A 25,120-nucleotide genomic window follows, 5' to 3' on the forward strand; every position below is an offset into this window, starting at 1 on the left:
ATATTTGACCATTTATCTAATATATATATATGTGTTCAAAAGTCAGTCAAGGTCTACCTCTCTGCCCCTCTATCTCTCTGTCTCTGGGTCTGTCTCTGTGTGTGTGTGTGTGTGTCTGCCTCTTTGTCTCCCTTTCTCTCTGTGTCTGGTTCTCTTTCTCTTTACTTCTCTGTTTTTTGTCTCCTTGTCTCTCTGCTTCTATGTCTCTATGCCTCTCTCTGTCTCTCTCTCTCTCTCTCATAAGACCTTATTTAAGAAAGGGGGGAAATTCCAAAAAAGGAGATTGCAGAATATTTTAGAAGCTGTTTTAATTTTCTCTATTAAATTGCCCCTCCCACCTAATCATTTTGCCATTAAACTTTCAAAGTAAACATAATTATATGGTTTTTATTTGAAAAGTAGTTTTTTTTCATGTAAAAACAATTGAGAGAAGAAAGTTCAAGTATTATTAAGATTGTCGACATTGCCTACTGCATATACTTGTTGCATGTAAATGACTATTTATACACATCAGAAAAGAGGTTAACTTATCAGTGATCCACAAAGTAATATTTTCCCTTATGTATTTCACTTAACATATTTTTTAATGATTACTCATGAAAAAAAATAAAGTCCAGAAAGGAGAAAAATAACAAGTATGGGAGAATCTCCTGATGACATTATAACCCTTTGGCAATATTTATGTTCCTTGTCATGTTCCTGATTTTCCAATGTGCCTTTAACTCTGAGTTTATTTTAATACTTTATCATGAGCTTGTACAATGTTGTTAAAAACTTACTACATAATATTCCACAATTAAAGATATCCCATAGATTTAACAGCTATCATATTGATCAACATTAAATTACAAATGCTAGACATCTTACCTGATCACAAAAACTGGTTTATAGCACAGAGCTTGAAGTTCATTGACCCAAACGGCTTGAAGTTCAAATTAAACATACATATATACTCACTCATCAAATCCTCACTGACTTTTGACTATGCATCAAGCATTGGACCACCCTGGCAGCAAAACACAACTGTGAATGAAGCAAACTTAACTTCTTGCCCTCTTGAGACTTCTCTTTTACTGAGAAAGGCAGATAACAGACATCTACTGTCATGTCCTAGAATGATCCATACTTGGAAGAACATTAAAGCTGAATACTCACATAGCTATGAAGAATGTGCCCGCCTGGTGGTGGTGGCACACGCCTTTAATCCCAGCACTCGGGAGGCAGAGGAAGGCGGATCTCTGTGAGTTCGAGACCAGCCTGGTCTACAAGAGGTAGTTCCAGGACAGGAACCAAAAACTACAGAGAAACCCTGTCTCGAAAAGTCCAAAAAGAAAAAAGAAAAAAAAGAATGCGCCCAAGTAGAGCATTGTGAGAATTCTGTAGACATTCTTTAGTAGTCTGTGACCAACAGACTTCCTCTGCGCACACCTTTTCTTGAGGAAAACGGGAATGCCAAGTTTCACTTCTGTGATAATGGCAATCCTTTCTGAGCCCAGCTCTTTCTCCTGTATCTAAAGAGAAAACGATGTGCCTTTGCTTAGGGACCTGAGAATGAAGCTGCTTTTGATCCCCAGCTTGTCATGCTGCCTGTGCATATCCCCAGCAGGCTCAACTCATCCATCATAATTGTCCCAAGTGGTCCTTAACTGTGCCACATTTTCTCAGCGAGCATTTGAAGGGTATCAGAAAAGATGGAATCAATGCTGTAGTGAAGTAAAATGTGCCTCCGGAAAAGGGAATTTCACATTTGACTGAAAACAGACCCCGTCTATTTAAAATGCTTCTCTAGTCCGGCTGTTTGATCTTTCATATGGACTTGATGGACTGGGTGTTTCTGTTCCATGAGAGTTCACCTAAGCATGGGCACTTTTCAGAACAGTTTCAGAGTTGAGAAAGGCCTGGTTGAATATGGCACCTTTCAAAGGAATGGCTGAGGTTATTCTAGAAAACTGCTGCTGACACAGGTGCCCTTTATACTCCATCCCTTCCCTTTGTGCCTTTCTGTTCCTCTGCCTTTTATGCCCTTTGTGTGAGCTGTGTACTCCGACAGTCCAGTCTTAGGTAGCTTCCATGTCTTGCCATCTAAGGACTGTCCTGCTCATCCACAAACCTCAGAATTCTAGAATATTACTCTTTGGGGTTTTCTCAGTTCTGTACAGCATGTAGTGTGGGTAATTTGTCATCCATTTTGGTCAGGAAGTTGCTACAAATAATTTTATGTATAAAAACTGGAGAAGAAAAGTCTCTCCGGTCTTTGACATGGTCAGAAAGTGACAGTGCTGAGGTCATTGGTTTTGTGGTTTTACTCGCTCCAGCAGTTTGTTTAAAAGGGTACCAGGTTGAGGATGTGGCTCAGGAGGCACAGTGCCTGTCGGGAATGCACAGGTCCCTGGATTGCTCCCCAGTACTGCATAAAACCAGACATGGTGACAAATTGCCTGCAAGCTCAGCACTCAGAAGGCAACGACAGCAGGACCAGAAGTTCAAGGCTACCTTCAGCAAGCTATATAGCAAGTTTGAAGCCGCTGTCCCAAACAGAAAAATAAGAAAAAAAATTAAAAGCCAACACATCTAGAGCGGGTGAAATGTGATGCCAGGGAGGACATAGGGTAATTACAAGTATTTGTTAAGCTTTGACCAAGTGGTTTCTTAATAGAAATTCAAGTCCTGCCAAGGAAGTGACTTGCAAAGATCACAGAGGAAGGCAGTATAGACTAGATCCCAGGTCTTCTGGCTTCTGAGTCGCCATTTTCCCATCATACCATGTAATATCCCTTTTTGTATTCATGGGGCTTAATTTAACAAATTGCTTTCCAGCCTAGTAAATAAGAAGAAATACCAGGTCAAGGGAAGGACAGGTTGTCTCAGACATAAGAGGTCACTAGAAGACTGAACAAGGACAGCATAGCTCAGGAAGAAGCCACACAGAAAATTCTGGAAACATTAGACTATGAGAACTTGGAGGTATGGAAGTAGGAACAATGTAGGGTAAGTGTATGGAAGAGCGAAATGTGCAAACACCATGAGAACATGACAAGGAATGAGGAAAGACGATGAAAAGATGGTGAGGGTGAGCATCACGTAGGAATCCTTTCTTTTAGGTCTGTATGTATTGGGAACATTAGGAATGTGGCTATTTTTTATTATAGCAGAAACATTGTCCTAGGAGTTCCACAAAGAGTTATGATCTTACACAACTCATTCACCATCTCTGAGCATCCGTTTCCCTGTCTATATGCTGACCACTGTGGCAAGGTGAGGCTTGGGAAAAGTCTTTGTGAATTCCCACCCCCCCCCCTTTTTGTTGCAGAAGGTAAAATTCAGGTCCTCAGAGGGTAATGTCTTGCCTGCAGTATGCATCAGACTGCAGCAGATCAAGGCTTTGAACCAACGTTAGTGGACTTCAGGGCCAAAGCTTGTTCTGTTGGGCCCATAACAGTCTATTGAGCAAAAGACAAAGCTAGTGATTTTCAAGATCCCTTATGTTTGAAAAGTCAGAACTGTGCATATGCTATGTTCCTAAGCTGCGGTTAAGTCAGCAACTCTCTCTCTCTCTCTCTCTGAATGTTGTGTCTTTTGAACAGTTTGAGCCCATTGAGGATCTCAACTTTGTTTTGTACAAAGATTGACACATTGAGGACCTTCACTAGAAATAAAAAACAAGGTCAGACAAATGACGTCTTTGGTCTTTGAGGAATACTAAAGACTTAAGAGAAACTCTCCATCCCTTCATCTACACTCTCACTTAGAACTATATATGTAGGAAGAACTTTCTCAGTTATATAGTACAACTACCTAAACAGTTCCTAAGAGACGTGTTTGGTGATTGAGAGACCAAATATTTTCCTGCAGCAGAGTATTGTGGTCTCTCCTTCCAGGGAGTGGAATGGTTATCATCTGTACAGGGATTTCCAGGTATTCCACCATTCACCATTAGGAAATCAGTTTGATACAATGTTCATCTGCTGCTCATGTATATGAAAACTATTTTTTCAATAAGAAATTCATCTTAGCCTGGTATGATGGTGTATGCCTGTAACTTTAAAAATATGTGTATGTATGTGTGTGTGTGTACATATATATATATATGTGTGTGTGTGTGTGTGTGTGTGTGTGTGTCTTTCTTGCGTGTATTTCTAGTACCTGCAGAGATCAGAAGAGAGAGTTGGATCCATTGGACCTAGAGTTACAGATAGATATGGGTCACCCTATGAGAGATGAGAATTGAACCCAGATCTTCTAAATTTTAGATTTCTTTAGAATCTAAAAGAACAGCCAGGGACCTTAACACAGGCCTGCATGCTTACAATCTTAGTAGCAATCAAGAGGCTGAGGCAGGAGGGTTAAGTTTGAGGGCATCCTGGGCTATATAGTGAGATCCTGTCTCAAAAACAACAGCAACAATAATGATAAAGAAAGTAGCCTAGGGCTGGCAATGTGGCCCAAGGTAGAGAGAGTGCTTACTTAGCATGCATGAAGTCTTGGGTTTGATACCTGCTACCAAAAAAAAAAATCACTTAGAAGTGAGTTCTTTCTCCTGAATGTGTTCTTTTCATCTTTGCAGACGTTATTCCTAAATCTTCTAGTACAGCTGCAATCCTGGGCCTATGTATGTTGCTTCCCATTGGGTCTTAACTAACACACGTCATCATCCTGCCTTCCTCTGCTTTGCTTTAGATTTAGAATTTCCCCTAAATAACTGCTCCAGAAACTCTGAAAGTTACCTAATTAGTGATTACACTTTGCAAATGAAAAAGAGCATTTCCCAGCTAGTTGACTCAGTCAGTTAGAGCAGGATGCTAATAATTAGGCCACAGCTACAGGTCTGAGCTGCAGCAGGAGGGGTGGATTCACAGAGGATGGGTATAGCCCTGGTCCCAAGAAAGAAGAGGGTGAGAGATGCAGATGTCTCAGCACAGCACCCCACTTGGCTGCTTAGTGATCTCACTCTGGGAGAGCAAGGCATTGTAAACAAAAGAGGGAGAAAAGGAAGGACATGGGGGACACCTACAAATGACACTCTACAAGTTTGTGGAGACGAAAGAAGAACAACAGAAGAAGGCAGCACCTGAAGCATGGCATGACCTTTAATCAGGGCTCTCATTCCCAGCAGGCTGTGAAGCTGCTCAGTCTTCACCTGCTCAGTGCATCTCACAATGCTGATACACTGCTTTAATTTGGGAAGCCTTCCTCTTGAGAGGCATGTCTTTTCTTGCTCTAAGTCTGAAGTGCTCCCGTGTGTGGCATTCTCTGTGACAGATGTACTACAGCTATGCTTTAGCTGACTCCAGGCCCATAGCTTCTTGGCACTTGAGTAGTCTATTTGATGTCCAGGAGCATGTTTCCTTTGAGAGCAGGTTTCTCATCCAAGAAGGTAAAAAGGTGTAATCCTTTTGTTCTAAAACAACCCCTGTTAAAGTCTACAACTCCAGTCCACCCTAGGTGATTCTATCAGAAGGTCTAACCCATGTTTGTTGATGTACACAGATATCCTAGACCCAGCCTGCAGAAGGGCATTGTCTTAAGAGAGATGGAGGTTCTTCCCCTTCTGAACCCCTGTCCCAGACTGTTCTGTTTCACAAACAGACCCATTTCCTTACTGTTCTCCCTAAGAAAAGGAATTTTGAAAATATCTGAACATCTTTAAGGATACAGGATTCTCTGGCAAACCACCCATCCATAGCCGTTGCTTCCTATAGGGGTCTGAGTCTTCATGACTGGATCAAACATGTGACTAGCAAGACCAGCCAGCTCCATGCATGGCCATCTGTGGCCATTCCGCATGTCTGTTTCTTGCTGATGGAGCCCTGCCATTCTTCTCTGAATTCTAACCTCCCGCCATCAGAACCCATCCTTGCAGGGAGGTGGAAATGTAGCCATGGGCTACTTCTTCGGGAACATGTGCCACCTGCCATCCTCTGCCTGGACTCACGGTTCATCCTGCCAGCACTAACGTCTGCTAATGGGAGCATTCCTTGTCAAACCCTCTCATGCCCACTCAGGAAGAAGAAATTTACTTCCATCTGTAAAACAATTTACATTCTCTTGCTGTCCTGATTAGATTAGAAAGAGAGATAATCTTGGCAAAAAAAATCCATTGCTTTTATGCTTTATAACAGTTTCTTCAGTTAAAAGCATGCAAAAGCTCATTGCTGTTTGGAGTTGGCATCTAATGCTAAGGGGACTTCCCCCTTCTGCACTTAGTATTTTGACTTGAGATGACAGTTTATTATTCTCCTTGGAACCCGAGGACGGAATTTGAAGGTTTTTATTTTGTTGTGTTTGGTTACTGTGTCTTTAGTATAAACAAATATCTTGTCTTATTCTTTTGTCTGAGACTCTCAGACTTTGAGGGTTTTGGCCTTGAACCTATTGATTGTTCACAGTTAACAGTATTTGAGACAGAGCATGAACCAACCTAAGCCATGGCACAACAGTTCTTGACAAATCCATTGATTTTCCCCCTTGAGTTTTGTGGAAGCTCTTAAAATTACAGAGAAAAGTATAACCCTGTGATTTAATACAAATGTATGTTCAATGGATATGCTGAAGGTAATCAACCTCTTAAACCCCCAAGAAGGCAGAAACAGTCATCATGAAGAACTCAAGGCAAAAACACCATGCCTTCTTGTGTCTTCCCTCCCTACTTTCCTAGTCACCAGGACTTTTGGATCCTGGTGCAAAATGTCTCTTTTTCTCATGTAACAAGTATCAGTAGTTAAAATACAGTGGTTTTTTTATTGGCAAAATTTCCTTTTTAGTACTAAGGTTTGAATATCTGACTTCACTACAATGGAACCTATCTTTAGTGCTTTTTCATTTTTTATATTAAGACAAAATCTCTCGCTAGGTTGTGCATGATGGGCAAATCACTCTGTAGTTTAGGCAAGTCTCAAACTTACGGTTCTTATTCCTCAGCACTCCAGGCAGTTGGAATGACAGGCCTATGCCACCAGACCCAGGTTTGGTTTTCTTTATTTTAAGTGAGGATAATATTATGTTTTACTTTTGTCATCCAAATCTCTTCTGATTTTATTGAACTTATAATTCATGATGTTTTTAATATAGAAAAATATTTAAAAGAAATATCCCCCCCCCACCGCACTCCTAGAGGATTTCTCTGGACATTTATACATAAAATAGGGTACTTCCCTGTTTTAGGGATGATGACAAGTTAAGAAAAAGGGATCAGCAGCATAGCTATTTAAGACTATGAGTGCATAGAAAAATAATTGTGAGATATTATACACTTATATAATTAATAACTATACTAATATATAATAATAAAGATAAATATCTGTATTGTATATATAATTTGTTAAATGGCTTAAGGAAACAGATCATAAAAGTTTCTGCTTTTAGTTTCCTTTGGTATGGTCAGTGACCATATATGTAAAGATAAATATATCTTACATATATCATTATATGTAAAGATGTGTTTTATATATAACTGTTATAAGTGACTCAATGAAAGAGATCATTATATATTATAAACAGGAATATATCACCATATAATATATAAAAATATATAAATTTATATTATATATGTAGAAATACTTTTGTAGCAGTTTAGTGGCCCTTCCTGATCTCTTGAGATATTCCTGGTAACTACTTTAATGACAGTATTTGACATCCTGATGCACGTATGTAAAATCAACCCTAGTAGCCATATTTTCCCATCACTAAGTGGTAATTGCAAAGTGTTAGTACATATGTGTTGATCACACTCTTTAAAAAAATCACAAGATATTTCACTTCTGGCAAACTTTCTTTCCCCAGGCCTTGAAAATTACTACACCAGCTAAATCTGTGAAGTCATCATGGGATTATGACTTTATCATTTATGATGGTACCGTAGATAAGACCGCTCCAGACTTCTTAGCCTTCAAGGCACATTATAGCTTAGCCTGGGGAAGTATTTTTTCTCTCCTGCAACAAATCGAGAAGTTTCTCAAGGACTATGCAATAACGGAAGCCAAAGTAAAAGGGAAGAGTTTGGTGGCCCTGCTTCCAGAATTTGAGCTGAAGAATAAGCTCACCAGAAATGACGTTTTGTCTGTGTTAGAGAACCCGCTTCACATCCAAATGCTGCTAAACCTGCCGGGACGGAGGTATCAGGGCCAAGATGGAAAGAACGTGGCTGCCATGAAGATCCAAGCCACATGGAAATGTTATAAGGCGAGAAAATTCTTCATTTGTTATCGCCAGAAGAAGTGGGCCTCAGGTGTGATTGCCCTTGCGTGGCTTTTATATTGCCACAAGACAAGACTAAAGAAGATACTAAAGGAATCTCGTCAGAGACACCTGGAGAATTTCCGCATTCGAGCCAAGGTGCACCAGGCTGCCAGCTGTTAAAGCAGACCTCTTTTTCTAAACATTTCCTGCTTGAACAACTGCAATAACTTGTCTCTTTATCTCCCCTTCCCTCTCCAGTCACCCGCCTGCCCAGCATCCTTCATCTATAAGTCTCCTCAGTATAAGATGCACAAACCCTGTTTGTTTGTGCAGCATGTTTTAGTCTTAACTCAGAGTCTGGCTTATATGCCTGTAAAATCTGCTGCAATTTTTCTATAAAAGAAAATTCTTTTTGTTTTGACTGTAGTAGTTGTGTTGGAAAGTCAATGTTTTAACTGCACTACCTTTTCTCTATATCTATGTATATTACACACCTTCTGACATTTTAATTTGCTAGAAAAAAATCCTCACTTGTCTACATTGCTGTCACCACTTTGTCAGAAAGTATTTAAGTTTGCAGACAGCCTTTTAATTAGTGCTCACAATTTCATTTATGTTTGCTTTCTCTTTTTTTCATTCATATTCTGTTAATTAAGTGAGCTGCCTCTAATCTTCCCCTGCCAGTAGCATCATGTAGCCACCTAATTAAATTAATTGGGGAAGATGTTTTAAGTATGTAATTAAATCAATTAATATAATTTATGCCTGGCTTAACTGTACAGTGGAAAAACAGCTGAAGTTTGACTAGATGAATCCACTACAGCTTCCTGTCACTGATCAATGCTCTTCTTGCTTTTCAGCATCTGGCAGCCAACTGGAGTCGCATCAGGACCTCCAGGAGGACTATTATCCATATCCCATCATTAGGTATAACACTTTTGCCTGCAAATCTATCAGCAACCTCTATTACCCACCACATTATGGCTCCTTGATTGAGTTCAAGGAAGGCCCCTTGTTTTATTCAAATTGGTCTCGGCAGGAAAATGTTCTCGACATGATGAGAGTAATAACACAGGGCCCTCGCTCGAAACGGCGTTTAATTTGGGGATTAAGCAAATAAAGTCATTATGTGGGGGCTGCTATTCAGTGGAGAGGTGATTTGCTGTAATTCGCTTTCATCTGTATGAAATGAACTAAAAAGTTGTATTTTTCCCCCTGAAATAACAGATAATGTTTTGGATCCTCTTTAATGATGGAAGAACACGGGCTTGTGTGTGTTGTTGCTGTTACACCAATAGCCAGGATATTGCTTGTACACTGTTTTTAATCAAATGTGCAGTCAAAATGATAAGCTACATTCTCTGAAATTATTTAGTTCTAATTGCGAGCAGATGGGATGTTTTATTTGCACCTAGGGCGCCTGAGCAAAAGGAAATGCTGTGTGAACAAGAATAATTAAGAAGTTGAATAGTGTTTTTTGCGCTTAAATAATCTGCAGTTTCATGTTAATTAGCACTAATGTAATTATTTAATTACATTTATGAATTGGGGAACTTAAAAGCTGTTGTCTGAAACGCAGTGGTAAAATAGGTATGCCAAAGTGACACGGGGAAATCCAGAAATTTGTGCTGGAAGTTTGTTTCAGACATGAGTTACTGTGGGTGTTTGCATTTGCTGGCTGCTTGTTTTGCTTTGTTTTGCCTCTACCTAGGCTGTTAAATTTCTTGAATAAGTCTGGATTTTTTTTTTACGCTGACTTAGTAGAGTTTTGACAACTAGCAAAACCCACTGGGTTTCAATGTTACCTGTTAGTGCTTTGTTAAGGCCTTTTAAGTAGAGCAGCACAGCCAATGATCTAGTGTAGTAAAATCCTAGGCTACAACTTGTGCTCAGATGTGGAAATACTGTTTGAACACTGGCGTGTGGTAAAGAAACATCACATCTAAACAGTAATATGAAAGAAAATATTATAATTACTATATAACTGAAACTAAGGTTTTTAAAAAAAATCAGTAAAAATTTAATAGTAATAAACAGACTTTCCTAGATTACAGAGTATGTGCTTTGACCCAGGGCTTGTGGGAGCTGGCGAGGAAATGCTGGCACTGCACAGAGCCTTTGGTTTTGTTCTTCTGTGCCTATCAGTGAGAAAAGACAGATCTGAATCTTGCTCTCACTTATGCTTTGGTTTTGGTGAGACTACTTTTGCACAAAATACGCTCACACACAGAAATTACACTTGTAATTGATTACAACCCGAGAGGCTAATTGAAGACCCAATTAACTGACTTGGGGCCTTAGAATAAGGTGCAAGAGCTTTTGCTTCTGCAACTAATTGTAGACTTGGCCTGTTAGTGTGCAGGGGGTCTCGTTTTGCTTTCTGTATCTTATTCAGAGCTGGAACCAGAAGTGGGGCCCTACCTTACACTGTTGAAAAGCACTATCTGTCCCCTACTTTTCAATGTCAATATGCATGAGGTTATTGCAGTTGTCATTTCCACAAACTTCCCCCTCCTGCACTCGACTTTTCACACCCTCCAAGACAAAAAACAAAATCCCCCTAAGCCATCCACTCTGCAGAGATGCCTGACACAAAGGAGTCTCCAAAGTAGCAAAAAGTAACCCTGCATAATACTGTAAACAGGGCAGCACCAGGAATTCCAAATGTAAGTCTCACATCATTTCAAAGACTTAGCAAATATAAAACAAAGGGAAGAATGACCCGATCATAAAGGTTTAAATTACAAAGCATGATTTTAAATTTATCATTAAAACTGTTTTCTTCCATATTGTGCATATGTAGTGTAAATAAGCATATAATCAGTATGATATCTCCACCAATGCACTGTTTTTTGTTTGCAACAATAGAAATATGAATTTTCAAAGAAAATTCCTAGTCTTGTATTTTTAAGAAACAAGAGCAAGGTCAGGCACATTCCAAGTGAAGCATGCACGGAGGCCAACTGCACCCCCACCTTGTGGGGAGCTCGTTTCCACAGCCTGTGCTTCAGGTTTCCCTAAAAGTCCGTTACTAATCTTAAACAGTCGTCTCACCTACTTTACAGGCAGAATTGTTAAACTATATACTTTTTTTCTTTTTAATAATATGAGGTACCTTTTTGTTTGGTTGTTTGTCACTTTCCTGTGGGAATACACAGATTTCAGACAAATAAAGCATGGCTTCTTTGTCTTACAGGCCAGATACTCACTGCAACAGTTCATAGAAATGAAAGTGAAGCTATTTCTTTTCTAAGTACGTTGAAAAAAAAAGTCAAAACAACAATTACAAAAAAACCCACCCCATCCTATTCAATATAATAATTTTGCTTTCAGAGTGCAGGTGGATTAATTCACTAGTCACCATCAGTAGGGAGGGTCTTCAGGCTCAGGCAGACACTTCCAGCCTCTCTAGACTGTGCGACTTCTCCTTCCAATGGGGCACTCATCGAGGTAATGACATCATGCTACCAGCCAGGTGGGGCTAGACTCACTTGGCCTTAAGGTGCAGTACCAAAAGGTGTATAACAGACTACTGTTGGAGACATTTGACTATGGGCTCTGGTTTTGCACCTCTAGCAGTAATTGCATTCTCCAAATACAGAAAAAGATGGCTTGTCAGCGATATTTTTACTGTAAAATACTAGAATGTATTTTTAAATCTGTAATTTGAAATTAGTAATATTATGACATTATGTATTGCAGAGCAGTCTCCTTGAAAAGGGGAGTTACAAATTTGATTGACTGTTAGAATTTCAGGTAGTATTCCTAGAAGTGACAAATATTTGTAGCTATTTTTAACCTGCAAGGAAGGTGGATCGCAAATGACTAATTGTCCATAGAAACTGATTGACTTTGTAATTTCATTAAGATAAAAATGTAGGCTGATCTCTAAATTGGATATTGCATATTTTCATCATTTTTATTAATGAAATATAATTATAACAAAATAATCTTCTATGCTTCATAGCAGGAACAGAAAACTAGGGTCTATTTTAAGCATAATCTATCAGTCAAAGAAGAACTGCAACAAAGAATCCTAATTTCTCTAGAAAAAAAAAAGTGGTCTAAATAAAGCCTGCCAACTTACACTGCTTGCGGTTTTTTGTTAGGTTATTTCCTCCACTTTTAACTTATCCCCTGCACCTCTTTGTTACAGTACATCAATTGTTGCTGTTCCTAAATCCATGGCATTTAAAAAATATATTGCAATGAAGTGGGATGTGCCACATATTGAGCTCTGAGGTTCCAGCCGAATTTGGGGGCCAGTGTAGGCCAGTTAGCTCTCAGCAGTGAGTCTCTCTCTCCCTCTCTTTGAAAGCACACGGAAGACACTGAAGCACTTTGTTTTGTGCTTTCCTCCATGTGATATTTTACTTCATTGCCAGCTGCCCAACTGATTTAATGGATAAGCCAACGCACATAATTTTATTTTTTCCTCTGGGCATTATTAGTTCAGCAAACTGTTCTTGGCTTTAACACAATTAGAAGTCTCCAAAATATTCCAGTCCATAAAAGTTGTGAATACTTGTTTTGGTAATGTTCATAGACAACGTTCCTCAGCTGGCCTGTGCTACTGCAAAAGCCTGAAGGAAAAGATAGGAAGGCTTTGGTGTGCACATGACCATAGGATACCCCAAAGGCTGATGGGAAGGGTGTTTCCTAACTGCAGTTGCTCTCCTTCGCACCCCAGGAGTGGAAAGCAGAGCCGCTCAGCACACTCGCTCACACCCCCCACTCTCACTCTTCAGTTACCAGCTCAAAGATCCAATAGAGTCTGTTCCTTATACTTTGGGGCAAGAAGTTGGGCCTTCCCACTCAGTCCACGCTGGCTTCCCCATATATTTTGGCAGAGGGTATGGAGTCCATAGATCAGCTATAGAGATGCCACACTAGATCTTCATGTCAGAAAGGTGTACAGTCACGATCTCCCTGATGGCTGTTCCTAGAGATAGCTAGGTCTTTTAACATAAGACAGAGACAAACTTGTTTTCTTCATAGCACAAACTAAAATTAAAACACATTTATATAATTCTATGTTGTATTCAAACAGGCAATTTAAGTCAACACTTATCCACAGGTTTGATCAGTCTTGGCCCAGTGCTTTCAGAATATGAAGATAACCGGGTGGTCTTGCCCAACACTGAACCATAATACATAGGAGTGGCACCGAAGAGGGTTCTAAGTGTCACAAGCTCATACACTTTTCATTAAGTGGATTAATATTAGGATAGACTTTTAAAAAGTTTGATATACTAAATTAAAATCTAATCTTTGAAATCTTCTTTACAATTGTCATTAAAATATTGAAGGTTGAGCATTTAATCCCAGCACTTAGGGAGGCAAAGGCAGGAGAATCTCTGTGAGTTCGAGGCCAGACTGGTCTACAGAGTTGAGTTCCAGGACAGCCAGAGATACACAGAGAAACCCTGTCTCGAAAAAAAAAAGAAGAAAGAAAGAAAGAAAGAAAGAAAGAAAGAAAGAAAGAAAGAAAATAAAACAAGAAAAAAATAATTGAAGTTTGTTCAGTGGTTCTCAAATATTTTGCCTCAGTTCCCCTTTAACTCAAATGATACTGGACTAAAGAACATTAAGTTAATTCTGTCTGTCATTATTTGTTGTAGTTATTGTAATATCAGAACTAAAGATGCTGAGGTAGGAGGATTGAGAATTTGAAGTCAGTCTGGGCTTCATAGCAAGAATTTGCCTCCCTCTGGGAGAGGGAGAGACAGAGACAGAGAGAAGGGGGGAAGGAAACTAAAACTGAGAAAATAACAAATTAATAAACCCATTATCAGTGTTGACTTGTATAAAAACAACAACCATTTTTTTTTTTAAAAAAAGCATGGTTAGTTTGGTAAATTTGCAGATCTCTCAATAGAACATGGCTGGATTCTCATGTTTCGGTATTTAGTCTGTTATCTGTGTTGTTTAGGTTGAAACAGAAAATTCGACCCCATAGAGATTAAATATTTGGAAAGGGAAGAATGTTTTATAGTCTTTTCAAATAATTGTGTACATTCTTCTCTGACTTTGTACTAACCTTAGCAGTAGAGGTGTTACATGTTGGCTTTAGCGTGGAGTCTGTGCACCAATAAATTCTCTGTTTCAGAACTTACAGTGTAAGCATTTGTGTTAGTGGTTGGAGCAATGAATAACCAGACCAGCTCAAGAACAACAGTTATATTTTTAATAATTGAAAAAGGGGGAAACTCATGCTAATAGAGAGAGAGGTCCGAAATCCAAAATGGTCCAGCGAGCACAGCATAGAGAACGCATGCACCTTTCTCTTCTGTTTTTCTACCTGGCCTCCAGGTGGCCACACCCTAGCCAGATGTGATTGGTTGAGCTTTCCCATCATCTTCCCCTTTTATCTAAACAAGATCGAACCAAACCCAATACAACTATATACAACATGAACAGATACCAAATATAAAATTACAAGCAATATTAAGCAAGAAACGCATAACAAAAGTTTTACTAAGCATTCTATTTCAAGGAGTCTAAATAATGTATTGAAATTAAGTTTAGCTAAATCATGAGGAGGCTAACTACAATTATCTAATCTTTAACTCCATCAAAGATCTGAGAAGGGAAGTAATATTACTTGAGTAAACAGGAAGTACAATCGAGAAACTTCCAAAATGTGCAGAGACAACTGACTACCTGGGCAATCGCCCAAAGTCTCATTTGTAATGTTGAGGCAACCAACTTTGGCTAAGGCCTAACGTAATTGACATACTATTTTTAAAGGCAAGAAACTTTTTAGAACTATCTTACCCTGTCTTGGCAGGATATGACAGTCCTGTTTTATCCATTGATGCACGCTCTGTATCTCTGTCTGTGGTCGAGGTATGGGCTTTTCTTTGCCCAAAGGCCAGTTCTGCCAAGAAGAAAGGCTCCAGGTGGAGTGTCTTTGGTGCTCAACATCCTCTCAGGAGTAGATCGGGTTGCCTTAAAAAAGGCAAATAACTTCTCAAAATAATTGTGAAAACAGTTTTGACCTTGGAGAGCCCCTGAAATGGTCTCTGTGCCCTCAGAGCCTCTGAACATAATCTGAGATTCATGAGTTTTAGCTGGAACAACAGAAAGTGCCATCTTTTGTCAGTGAGTCTGTTTGGAAACAGATCCTTCACAGTCATCTGTGAGGTCTGTCATGTGGAGCTTTTTATTTTTAACTATTGGAATGTCAATGCTTTTTGTAACCAGTGGGAGTAGTTCCAGGTTGCCTCTGTAATAATGTCTGTCTTGCTCAGCTTCTACCCAACATGCTTTCCTGAGAGAAGAGAAGGGATGGAGTTACTAGTACAGCTGTTATAACAATGTGAGCCACTGGTAGGATGTGATGTGTTCCACATCACCAGTTACGGTTCAAAATGGGAAAAAGGCTGGGAACTACTGCATCAGACCATCTTACTTATGTGGATGGCTAAGCAAGTAGTTGGTCACCAGGAGCCATCTTCAATGCCTGTGCTTTGAGTACCACTGTAAGGGAGAGTGCTTAAAGAAAGGAGGAGCTTAGAGTCAACCACAGGGCAATCAACATCATGTGACAGGCTCCTACAGTGGAGGCCTTCCAGGGAGGCAAGCCAGTTTGTCTCAGCCGCCTTTGGCTGCATTCTTAATTTCTGTGGTTGCGCCAAAAGAAAAGCCAGTGCTAGAAGAACTAGTCTTCTCGTTGCCAAGAAGCAGTTTGCATCACCTGTTTGGTGTTTGTGAAAGCATAGCATTGGGGAAAGCAGAAGCGGGTACAGAGAAACCAACAATGAACATCATAGATTTAGTGAAAGATCAAAATAGTAGAATGACTTAGAGAGAGGCAGCTTACCAGTGTCGTCCTTTGATGTGGAGTGGGACAGTCGTGCTCAAGTACTTACTTGGGGCAAGATGGAACATTCTGGAAATCTGGAAATACTTGGCCATGGTGGTGCACACCTTTTATCCCAGCTTTCTGGAAACAGAGGCAGGCAAATCTCTGTGAGTTCAATACCACCCCAGTCTGCATGGGCCAACCAGGAATATGTAGAAAGACCCTATTTAAACATAACAACTACAACAGAAACAGCTGGGAAAGGTTTGCAGGCAATCACAGGAGCCATAGGAAAGGAAGCAGGCTTCTCCAGAATGAAGAGGGAAACAGGGCCCTCTCTGCCACTTCTGGGTTTTCTATGAGAAAGACCCTGAAAATCTTACACAACTACCTTGTCATTCTTTGAATTTACCACAAATTCTCTAGACTAGAGAAGATAATTGAAGAGTTGAAAGGATGGGGTAAAGAGAACACATGAGGAAAGGACTGAGGCTTACGTGACTAAGTCGTCAAGCAAGATCTTCAGGCACGTTTTGTTCACTCGGTTGGCTGTAGATTCCTCAAGTGTCTGCTCTCTGGGCTGTGGTCTGGTTACAGAAGCTAGAGTGATGGGGGAGAGACAGATTATATGAGTAAATAAGAAATCAAAGGAGCCTACTATGGTAAAATTAAAATTTTTACCTACATTGGTAGAATTTAAAAAGTGAAGATGAAGCATACAAGAGAATGACAGAAAAAAGAGTCCAAGAACACAGCAGAGTGGTGATGGTGGTGGTGGGGAGAGATAGCTCAGCATCTAAAGGCTTCCTGCATAAAGACCTAAGTCTGCAATCCCAGCAAACATGAAAAACCAGACCCACTAGCACATACCTGCAACTCAAGCACTAGGGGAGAGATGGTGGAGACAGAGGATGCCTAGGGCTTCACTGACCACCAATCTAGCCAAAACTGTGAGCCACAGGGTCAGTGAGACCCTGGCTTATAAAATAGAGAACAACAGAAGAAGGCAGCCAACATTAACCTCTGACCTATGCCCCCCCCCCATGGGCACATACATATCACACACACATATACACCATATACAAAGAAAAAGAAAAGAAAGGAAGGAGGGAAAGACTGGGGAGAGAAAGGAAGAAAGAAAAGGAAAGGGTAGTGAGACACAGGGTCTATCATAAAAAGAAGCTGTATTTGGATAGTTTTGTGCTTATAGTAATAATAATGTTCTCACATTTAAATTAAGTTCCTTTTGAGAATTTTAGTTTGGCTCAGCTGAGATTAGGAAATACATATTAATACATATTAATGATGGGGACATTTATGATTTCATAGCATGTGCCAGAGATCTTGGCCCTTTCATCTTTCAGTCAAAGGTGAAAAGGAAGGCAGGATGCCTGAGAAGGGGGGATCTTAGTGGAAGCAAAGGGAGATAGACAGTGAATAGAATTGGTGTCCAAAAACAGTGCAAATAGAACCTGGAGAGACAGCTCGGCAGTTAGGAGTGTTTCCTGCTCCATAGAGCGGGCTCAGTTCCCTGCACACATGCTGAGCAGTGGTTCAGAGGTCTAAAGGGGAATAAAATAAAAGTTCCAATAGAGCTGTGATTTTTGTTGGAGGCCTGATGAGAAAATAGGGTTCCTTTCAAACTTGTAGACATTACCCACAGAGGAATTCACAAAGGTTCTTGATCTTTAAGGCTGACAGTATATTGTAACGCCCTGTGCCTTTCTTGAATTATGGCATCCCTAACTTTCTACTCTTCTGCCCCCCTCCCTACTCTTTTTTTTTTAAGATTTATTTATTTATTATGTATACAGTGTTCTGTCTGTCTGTATGCTTGCAGGCCAGAAGAGGGCACCAGATCTCATTATGGATGGCTGTGAGCCACCATGTGGTTGCTGGGAATTGAACTCAGGACCTCTAGAAGAGCAGTCAGTGCTCTTAACCTCTGAACCATCTCTCCAGCCCCCCCCTTCAGTCTTAAGGACACCAGGTGTAGCCAGAAAATGCAGATTTGTCTCTTTATTTTGAGGTCAGTGGTTAACAACTGTATTTCACTTAGCATGAACCCTAGCATATCCAAATGTTCTAGCATTAAGATGCCTATCACAAAAATAGAAAATTAACATGGAAAAATTATAAAAAGTCTATTTCTGCTACTATTTGGGAATCTTTTCTTGTATGTTATTTATTTAAATTGGTCATAAGAGCAAAACATGAAGTGGCTGAAATACATAAGAATTTATAGATTTAGGTGATCCTGGACAGAGCCCTAATCCCTGACTTCCTCCTCTGTAACAGGGGAAGATTGAGGCTGATGGCTTATCAGACCCTGGTTTTCCTAATGACCTTTGACCTAACTATACCTTTACCATTATATTCTAAAGTATGATGTCTCAGACACAGGACATGCTGCTCAACTCCCAGAAGCCCCAGAATCCTTGTTGATCGTTGTCTGGTTAAAGTCACCATTGTACTTAACCTATGCTCCCAGCATTGTTAAGAGTTTTCACCTTATCAACACATTTACTTCATGGATATACAAAATATAAAAATAAACTTAGCTTTAAAACAAAACAAAAACCAAAAACTGATTCCCTGGGGCTGGGGAGATGGCTCAGTAGTTAGAGAGCACTTGCTGCTCCTTGCTGCTCTGCAGAGGACTCAAGTTCAGTTCTCAGCAGGGAGCTCATAACCACCTGTGACTGTGACTCCCAAGGATACAATGCTCTCTCCTGGCTTCTTTGGGTACCTGCATATGTAACATACACAGACACACATATGCATACATATATGTAAATAAAAATAAATCTGAAAAATTGCCTCCCAACTTTTGTTTTATTGCTGGTGTGTACACTACATGTCACAGAATGTCCACGTTGCTTATCACAGAACGTGTCCTGTGCTTTGGAAGTGCCCATACTTCATAACATTAAAATACCTACTTTGAAATTTCCAAAATGTCTTCATATCTGTAACTTCATGTGGTTCTCTATAATAATGTGAGACTGCTAACAGAAAATGGGTGTATGCAGAAGGATAAGTAACAAGTTCTCAAAGCTCTGTATATCTGTTTAATATGCATCCTTCATCAGTGGTAAAAGAGGTGCCAGGTTATTTGTTGGAAGACTGACCTCAGACATGTGAATGAAACACACCTACTCACACACTGCACATATGGCTACCAAGTGATCAAACGTCTTTTGCATTTTACATTGGACATCATCTTAACTAGAAATCTCATGCTGCCTCTTGACCTTGAAAGAGGTATGGTCATGGAATGGTCTAGATATGTTTTTAAATTACACTTTATTCCTTAAGCATCTCCCTTTTCTTCTTATGACCTCAATATATGTTATTTGCTAATATGTCTTTTAAGACATTTTCCTGAATGTAGATATGTGTAGACAGTGCAATTATAGATACACAAAATTTTAAGCGTTACAATATCACATTAATGCATATTTACAACATTGAAATTGTATCTACCTCTGTTCACTTTCATATGTCCAGTGGTTCTCTAAATTATTAGAGAATTAATAGTCATTTTCTATTTTCTAAAATGACTCCAGCCACCCATTAGTCCTTCTGTCTCTCTGATTCTTAGGTTCGTACGCATAAAACAAAGACTTTCAGATGAGTCGTAAACTCATTTGCTTTTCAAATGTTGTCTGGTGTTTAAACACTGACATCAAAGCAAAGAGGCAATTATCAGTGTTCATTTGGTCTGGAGCCCCGTTGCCTGAATTGCTATAGTTTTCCTTATGTTGAAAGAGAACTGTGTGTCACATCTTGCATTTGTCTATAAAGTGCCTTTTTCTAAAGCAGTTGCACAGACATGTGTTTGGGCTCAGTAACCACAAGGAGGCATGGAAGCATCTCTCAAAATCTGCCAAGTTATTCTATGTTAAAAGAGTTCTACCTTTGGTTCTTGAATTCCTAACAAGCAACCGTGCCTACCTGTGAGGATACATGTCTTTCGAGTTCATGCCTGGATCCACTGTTTTAAGGCCTGACATTAAAGCAGAAGTTATTACTTATTTTGTGAGTATTTCTGGGCAGTGGTAACACTTATGTGTTTTCCCTCTGTCCCGTCTCCAGTAAAAGCAAAAAGAACCACAGGACTTTCTTAGTACCGACAGAGTAAATGCCTTGACCTTTCTTGCCCTTTGAAGGTTAAAAGTTCTGACTGGGAGCAGAGGGTGCTTTTTTTGATATGTGAGTTCTTAAACACATGCTTCCGACAGCAAGGGGTTTGACTGAGCTATGGAGAATGATTCTGGGACCCAACTTCAAAGTGCTGCATGATTTTAAAGCCAAAACAATCCCTTAAACCCGACCCTAACATTTTCAGACGTCCTTCTGAACATTCTGTTAAATGTCAGATGTTTGCTCCATGCATTTGTGATCTTGATTCGCGGGGGCTTGATTGGTATTGGAAGAATAGCAACCTCTGTTGCAGAAGATGCCGTGTAGCACATCTTCCATGCTGAGTCCTTGAGAAATGCAGACTACGTTCTTAGGATTTTATTGTTTCTGTAAGATGCTTCAGAGGAGACATTTTGCAGAGTGTGACATTTTGAAATTCCCATGTGTGCTATATTGATGTACTGTTTCTATTTTGACACTTTGCCTTTTAGGATATGCCCAGCCTGTGCGAAAACACATTTCTGATTTGGACATACAGCAGAACATGCAGCTGGGGAGGCTGTGTGACATCCTAGGTACAGTAAAGAGCTTTACATCAATGACTGTCTGCAACTTTTGGGTAGATATTGGTAAATATTTCTTTTTTCCTCTCCCTCTACAAGGAAAGAACTTAGCTTTCTAATCTACTTGCAAGGTAAATAATTATTTTGTTTTAGTAATGGGTTTACAGTGAAGTCAACTTGAATTTTTAAATGTTTAAACAATTACTATTTGGATAGTTTTCTAAATTCTTTTTTGAATAACAGTTTCTCTCTGATAGACTCAAATCATTTTGATGTATTGATTCCTTCCAGCAAATTGGGTCAAAACTCTCTATTTGTCAATATTGTCTAGCCTGTCTTCTGTGCAAGCAGTAGGAAGACTGAAGATTGTGTTTTCATTATAAGAGTAAGAGAGAAGCGAAGACAGATTCAGAAAACATGGAGTGCCTTGTGGGGAGTTCTTAGAAATCCAGGCCCTAGGCAGGTGGAAATGTCTTCGCAAAAGTTAAAGTGGTACTGTTTTAGTCATCCCTCAGCCTTAGACTGGATCCAGGAGAGAAAATAGATGGCTGCTAAGGCCAGGTTGCAAACCTGGCTGAAAGAAAAGATACAGATTACAAAGCACATGCAATAACATCAGTCAGTTTGTGAGGAACTGACCCCAAATTAAGGGTTAAATAAAAATTGAATTTTTAGAAGTTAACAAGGACTTCTTTGTTTTGTTAAAATATAATTGTTTTGGCCCTTATTTAAGCAATAGGAGGAAGAATTTTATATTATCAATGGCCAGCTGAGCTGGATCCCTGGAATGACATACTTTATATGATTCATAGATATTTCAACAACATTATTATTTTATAAATGCCATTTGGTAACAAAAATACATCAGTACTAGAAATTTCCAGTGTCCTAAAATAATAATAGCATAATTGCTTTCATCTGTTATCTAGGCGCCCAGGCTGCGCTTCCGCATTACACAGCAACAAGCCCTTCAGTGATGTGAGATTGATTTGTTAGCGCTGAGCTCTTCAACTAAAAGCCTGGCTGGCTGGGACCACTGAGGTGCAGCAGAGGGCGGACTTTACTCTGATTTATTTGAATTAATTTTTTTCCTTAGCTTTTTATATACCCTTCTATATATAGTACAAGCCACCACAAAGGAGTATCTTTATAGAAGTTCCTCATTATAGAGAAAAAGTATTAGCTACTATTTTTGATAATCCAATAATTCAGTCTGTGCCTACAAAGAAAAATTTGCAACTCCGGCCATTTCTGGGCGAGTGTGCCTTTTTCTGGCACATTAGCATTCTGACACAGCAGTGTGACCACACAGCCTCTTCAGGAGGAGGTCAGCGTAGAGGGAGCTAGTGAAGGTACGGGTGCTTTAAATAAAAGTAGAAAAAGAAAGGAGAAATGATAAATGACCTGGGAGGAAAATTAAAACTTCTTTTATTCTGTTAATTACTAGTAAGAGGTATTGGGTTTCCTACTTATTCAAGAGGGAAATAAAGATAATCTGATCAGACCGCTAAGACTTGCCACTGGATATCGGCTGTGATGCCAGGATGGTCAGGTAGAGGCCCCACAGATAGTACTTTCCCTACCAATAAAAGAAAGTTCCATCTTCATAGTAGCTGCTTTCCATAACTACCTGTCAAGAATTGTGTTTGTATTCACAGTGAACTCCCACTCCACTGGGTATTAGAGTTAGGGATACATATAGCTCTGGCAGAAATGAACAAGAAAAATGACACTATCGACCTGATTTCTTATTATTTGAACCCTAGAGATTTCTTTCCAAGTAAAATTCATTTTCTGCTACTATAGCTGTTTTTTCTGTTTATATCCTATTCCTTTATGCTTTTCTTAAACACACACAATTACAACACATATTTATATTTGGTTTTTAGACTTACTAGTTTGGTAAGACACTAGTTTCTTCCCCCAAATACAAGACTAGCAATAACTAATGTGATCAGTCAGCAATTGGATACAAGGTATTCAATTACTTTCTGTTCAGCTAATTTATTTTGATGTTTATATGGCATTTAGTTTCAAAATAAAATTGGAGCCCTTAACTATTTAGCACCTCTACCAGCCTTTTCTTGGGCCAGTTTAAAAGACACCGTCTCGACAAGGAGAGACTTGTACCTGCCATGTCACTAAGTGAGGAGAACAGTCAACCATCTAAACCTCTTCATTCTTCTGAACCCCCAGCCAACCCCAGCCAACCATGAGTGCTTATTGAGTAATTCCTATGTAGTCTACTGTACTGTGACCTGGATAAAGATAAAGAGAATTTAAGGAGCTTGGTGAATGCTGAGGATGTAGTTCAGTTGGGAGAGTGCTTGCCTAGCATGTATAAACCCTTGGGCTTGATCCCCAGCACTGAATAAACCCGACCTGGCCATACAAACCTACAACACCACTACTTAGGAGGTGGAGATGGAGGATCAAGAGTTCAAGGCTAAACTCTATTACATAGTGAGTTAAAGGTCAGCCTGGGCTACATAAGACCCCCATTTCAGGAAAAAAAATATAAAAAAGCTTGGATTGATAGATTGAAAAATTATCAGAGACTGCAGATGACACTTCTTCATATTAAATCAAGGGATTGATCAAAATGAGCCAGGCACAGAGGGCATGGCAGAGAGTCACTGTTGGCTGTGCCATTCGGTCAACCCTTCCTGTGTGCCTGATACTGTACCAAGAATATTTTTCTTTTCATTTAATACTCCAGATCTCTATGCCTCGGTGATTCAACCCCACATTTACAAATGAAGAAACCAATGCTTAGAAAAGTTAAAATAATGTGCCCAGGGCCCTAGAAAGCTAAACTAGAATTTAATCAGCTCGTGTGCCGTGTACTCTGCCAAACTAAACAAAGCAGTCTGGAAACAGCCTTCTGACCTTGCCAGCCAGCCAAGGTGACACTTCCAGCCCTCCCTCCTCTGAACTTCCCTGAGAAACTGGTCTGACCTGTGTGTTTGAAATGGTTGCTTCCCAAAATCACTTTGATCTCTAGATTTCCTGGAGTGTTGAGCCAAGTGCTTTGTTCCTATTGTTATCTACATTAGTTAGTTATTTTATGAATGAATTAATGGCTCCATCAGATGCAAATTTCCATCCATATGCTCTTAAAATATTTTGTAGCACAGAGTGAGTAATCTCATCTCAGCATCCCATTTGGACCAGATATTCAATTAGTATTTTTTATATGTGTGTGCTAAGAACATTTTAAGGAAGAAAGCAGTTGGGGCGGTGCTTTCTCTGGACCAGGAATCACCAGATGTGCTGCTGAAGAAATATATTCCTCTCTGGGACCGGAGCCAGGACAGGGTGGCTTCCTGAAGGAATCACTGCTGGTCATAATCAGCCCATTTATTCTGTCAAGACCTTCCCTGAACTGTCCCCGTACAAGCAGAGAATGCCACTGAAATTTTATTGGCTTTCTAAAGCTAATAGCTCTGCTTTATAATTTGCTGGCCTGAATGGAACATTCCCAATGATGCTAAAGGAAATGGTTTAGTTAGATCCCTGTGCGTTATCTGAAAGTTTATTCCATGTTCCCTCACACAGTCTTCCATATTTTGTTGATGGTGTCTTCTTTTCTTTAGAGAAATGACAGAGTACAGAAGGGCGGCTTTAGATTGCTGAGATGCATGCGAAGCCAATTTAAATTAACTCTGGCCTGGCTTTTGGATGTGCTCTTTGTTTTAAACTACTGTAACAGCAACTGGATGCCAGAGTTCATCATGTCATTTACCTTTATATCAGTAATTAACACTGTGGCCATTATTTCCTAGATGCCAACGTCAGTGTCATCTACATCTGCTCCCATCCTATGAATGATGAGTTAAGGCTGTACTACAGAAAGCTCCTGAGTCTACAAGCAGCTGTCAAATCGGGGTTCTATGAGGATAGGTGTGACCTGCAGAACAGGTTCAGAATCATCACCCCTGAAGCTGTAAACATCTTCCCTGTGAGTTTGTCTTCTAATTACTATGGCTTCAGGGATGCAGTAAAATTAAATTGGAAATTTTATAACTTGCAACGCTCTGGTACACATCAGTGAAATATTATTGCAAGTTTAACAGCTTTGCTGATTAGACTACTAGTTGGACTGTAGGAAATAAATACCACAGTTTAACTTTCAGACTTAGCTGAGCTGCCCCTGCCCAGTTTCTCTGTGGCTGAAGCCTAATTGCAGATAGGGGGAGGTCCAATCAAATAGATAGATTTATAACATTCATCACCCTTTTTCTTAATTTACGTGGAGTTTACCGGGACAGTGGAAGGCTGGCCAGGCTTATGTAGGCATAAAACGACTCAGGAAGAGAAACTGAACCAGGGCCTCAATTTCTGACTTTCACACAGGTATTCCTTGTAACTCCATACTTTGGTTTCTTTAGAAACGGATGCTCCACATCACATGGTCCTGTATAAACAA

At 39.7% G+C, this 25,120-nt stretch overlaps 1 protein-coding gene across 1 annotated transcript in view; it reads left to right on the forward strand.

The window, feature by feature from the left end:
- The window catches only part of LOC142846753 (IQ domain-containing protein H-like), a 142,114-nt gene that overhangs the window by 31,551 nt on the left and 85,443 nt on the right, over positions 1-25,120 (forward strand). The window contains exons 2-5 of the mRNA XM_075967570.1: positions 7,780-8,331; positions 9,036-9,102; positions 20,620-20,703; positions 24,477-24,652. Of these exons, the coding sequence (XP_075823685.1) occupies positions 7,780-8,331; positions 9,036-9,102; positions 20,620-20,703; positions 24,477-24,652 (879 nt within the window). The remainder of the gene's footprint in view (positions 1-7,779; positions 8,332-9,035; positions 9,103-20,619; positions 20,704-24,476; positions 24,653-25,120) is intronic.

The sequence above is a fragment of the Microtus pennsylvanicus genome, chromosome 3 (assembly GCF_037038515.1).
Source record: "Microtus pennsylvanicus isolate mMicPen1 chromosome 3, mMicPen1.hap1, whole genome shotgun sequence".
NCBI lineage: Eukaryota > Metazoa > Chordata > Mammalia > Rodentia > Cricetidae > Microtus > Microtus pennsylvanicus.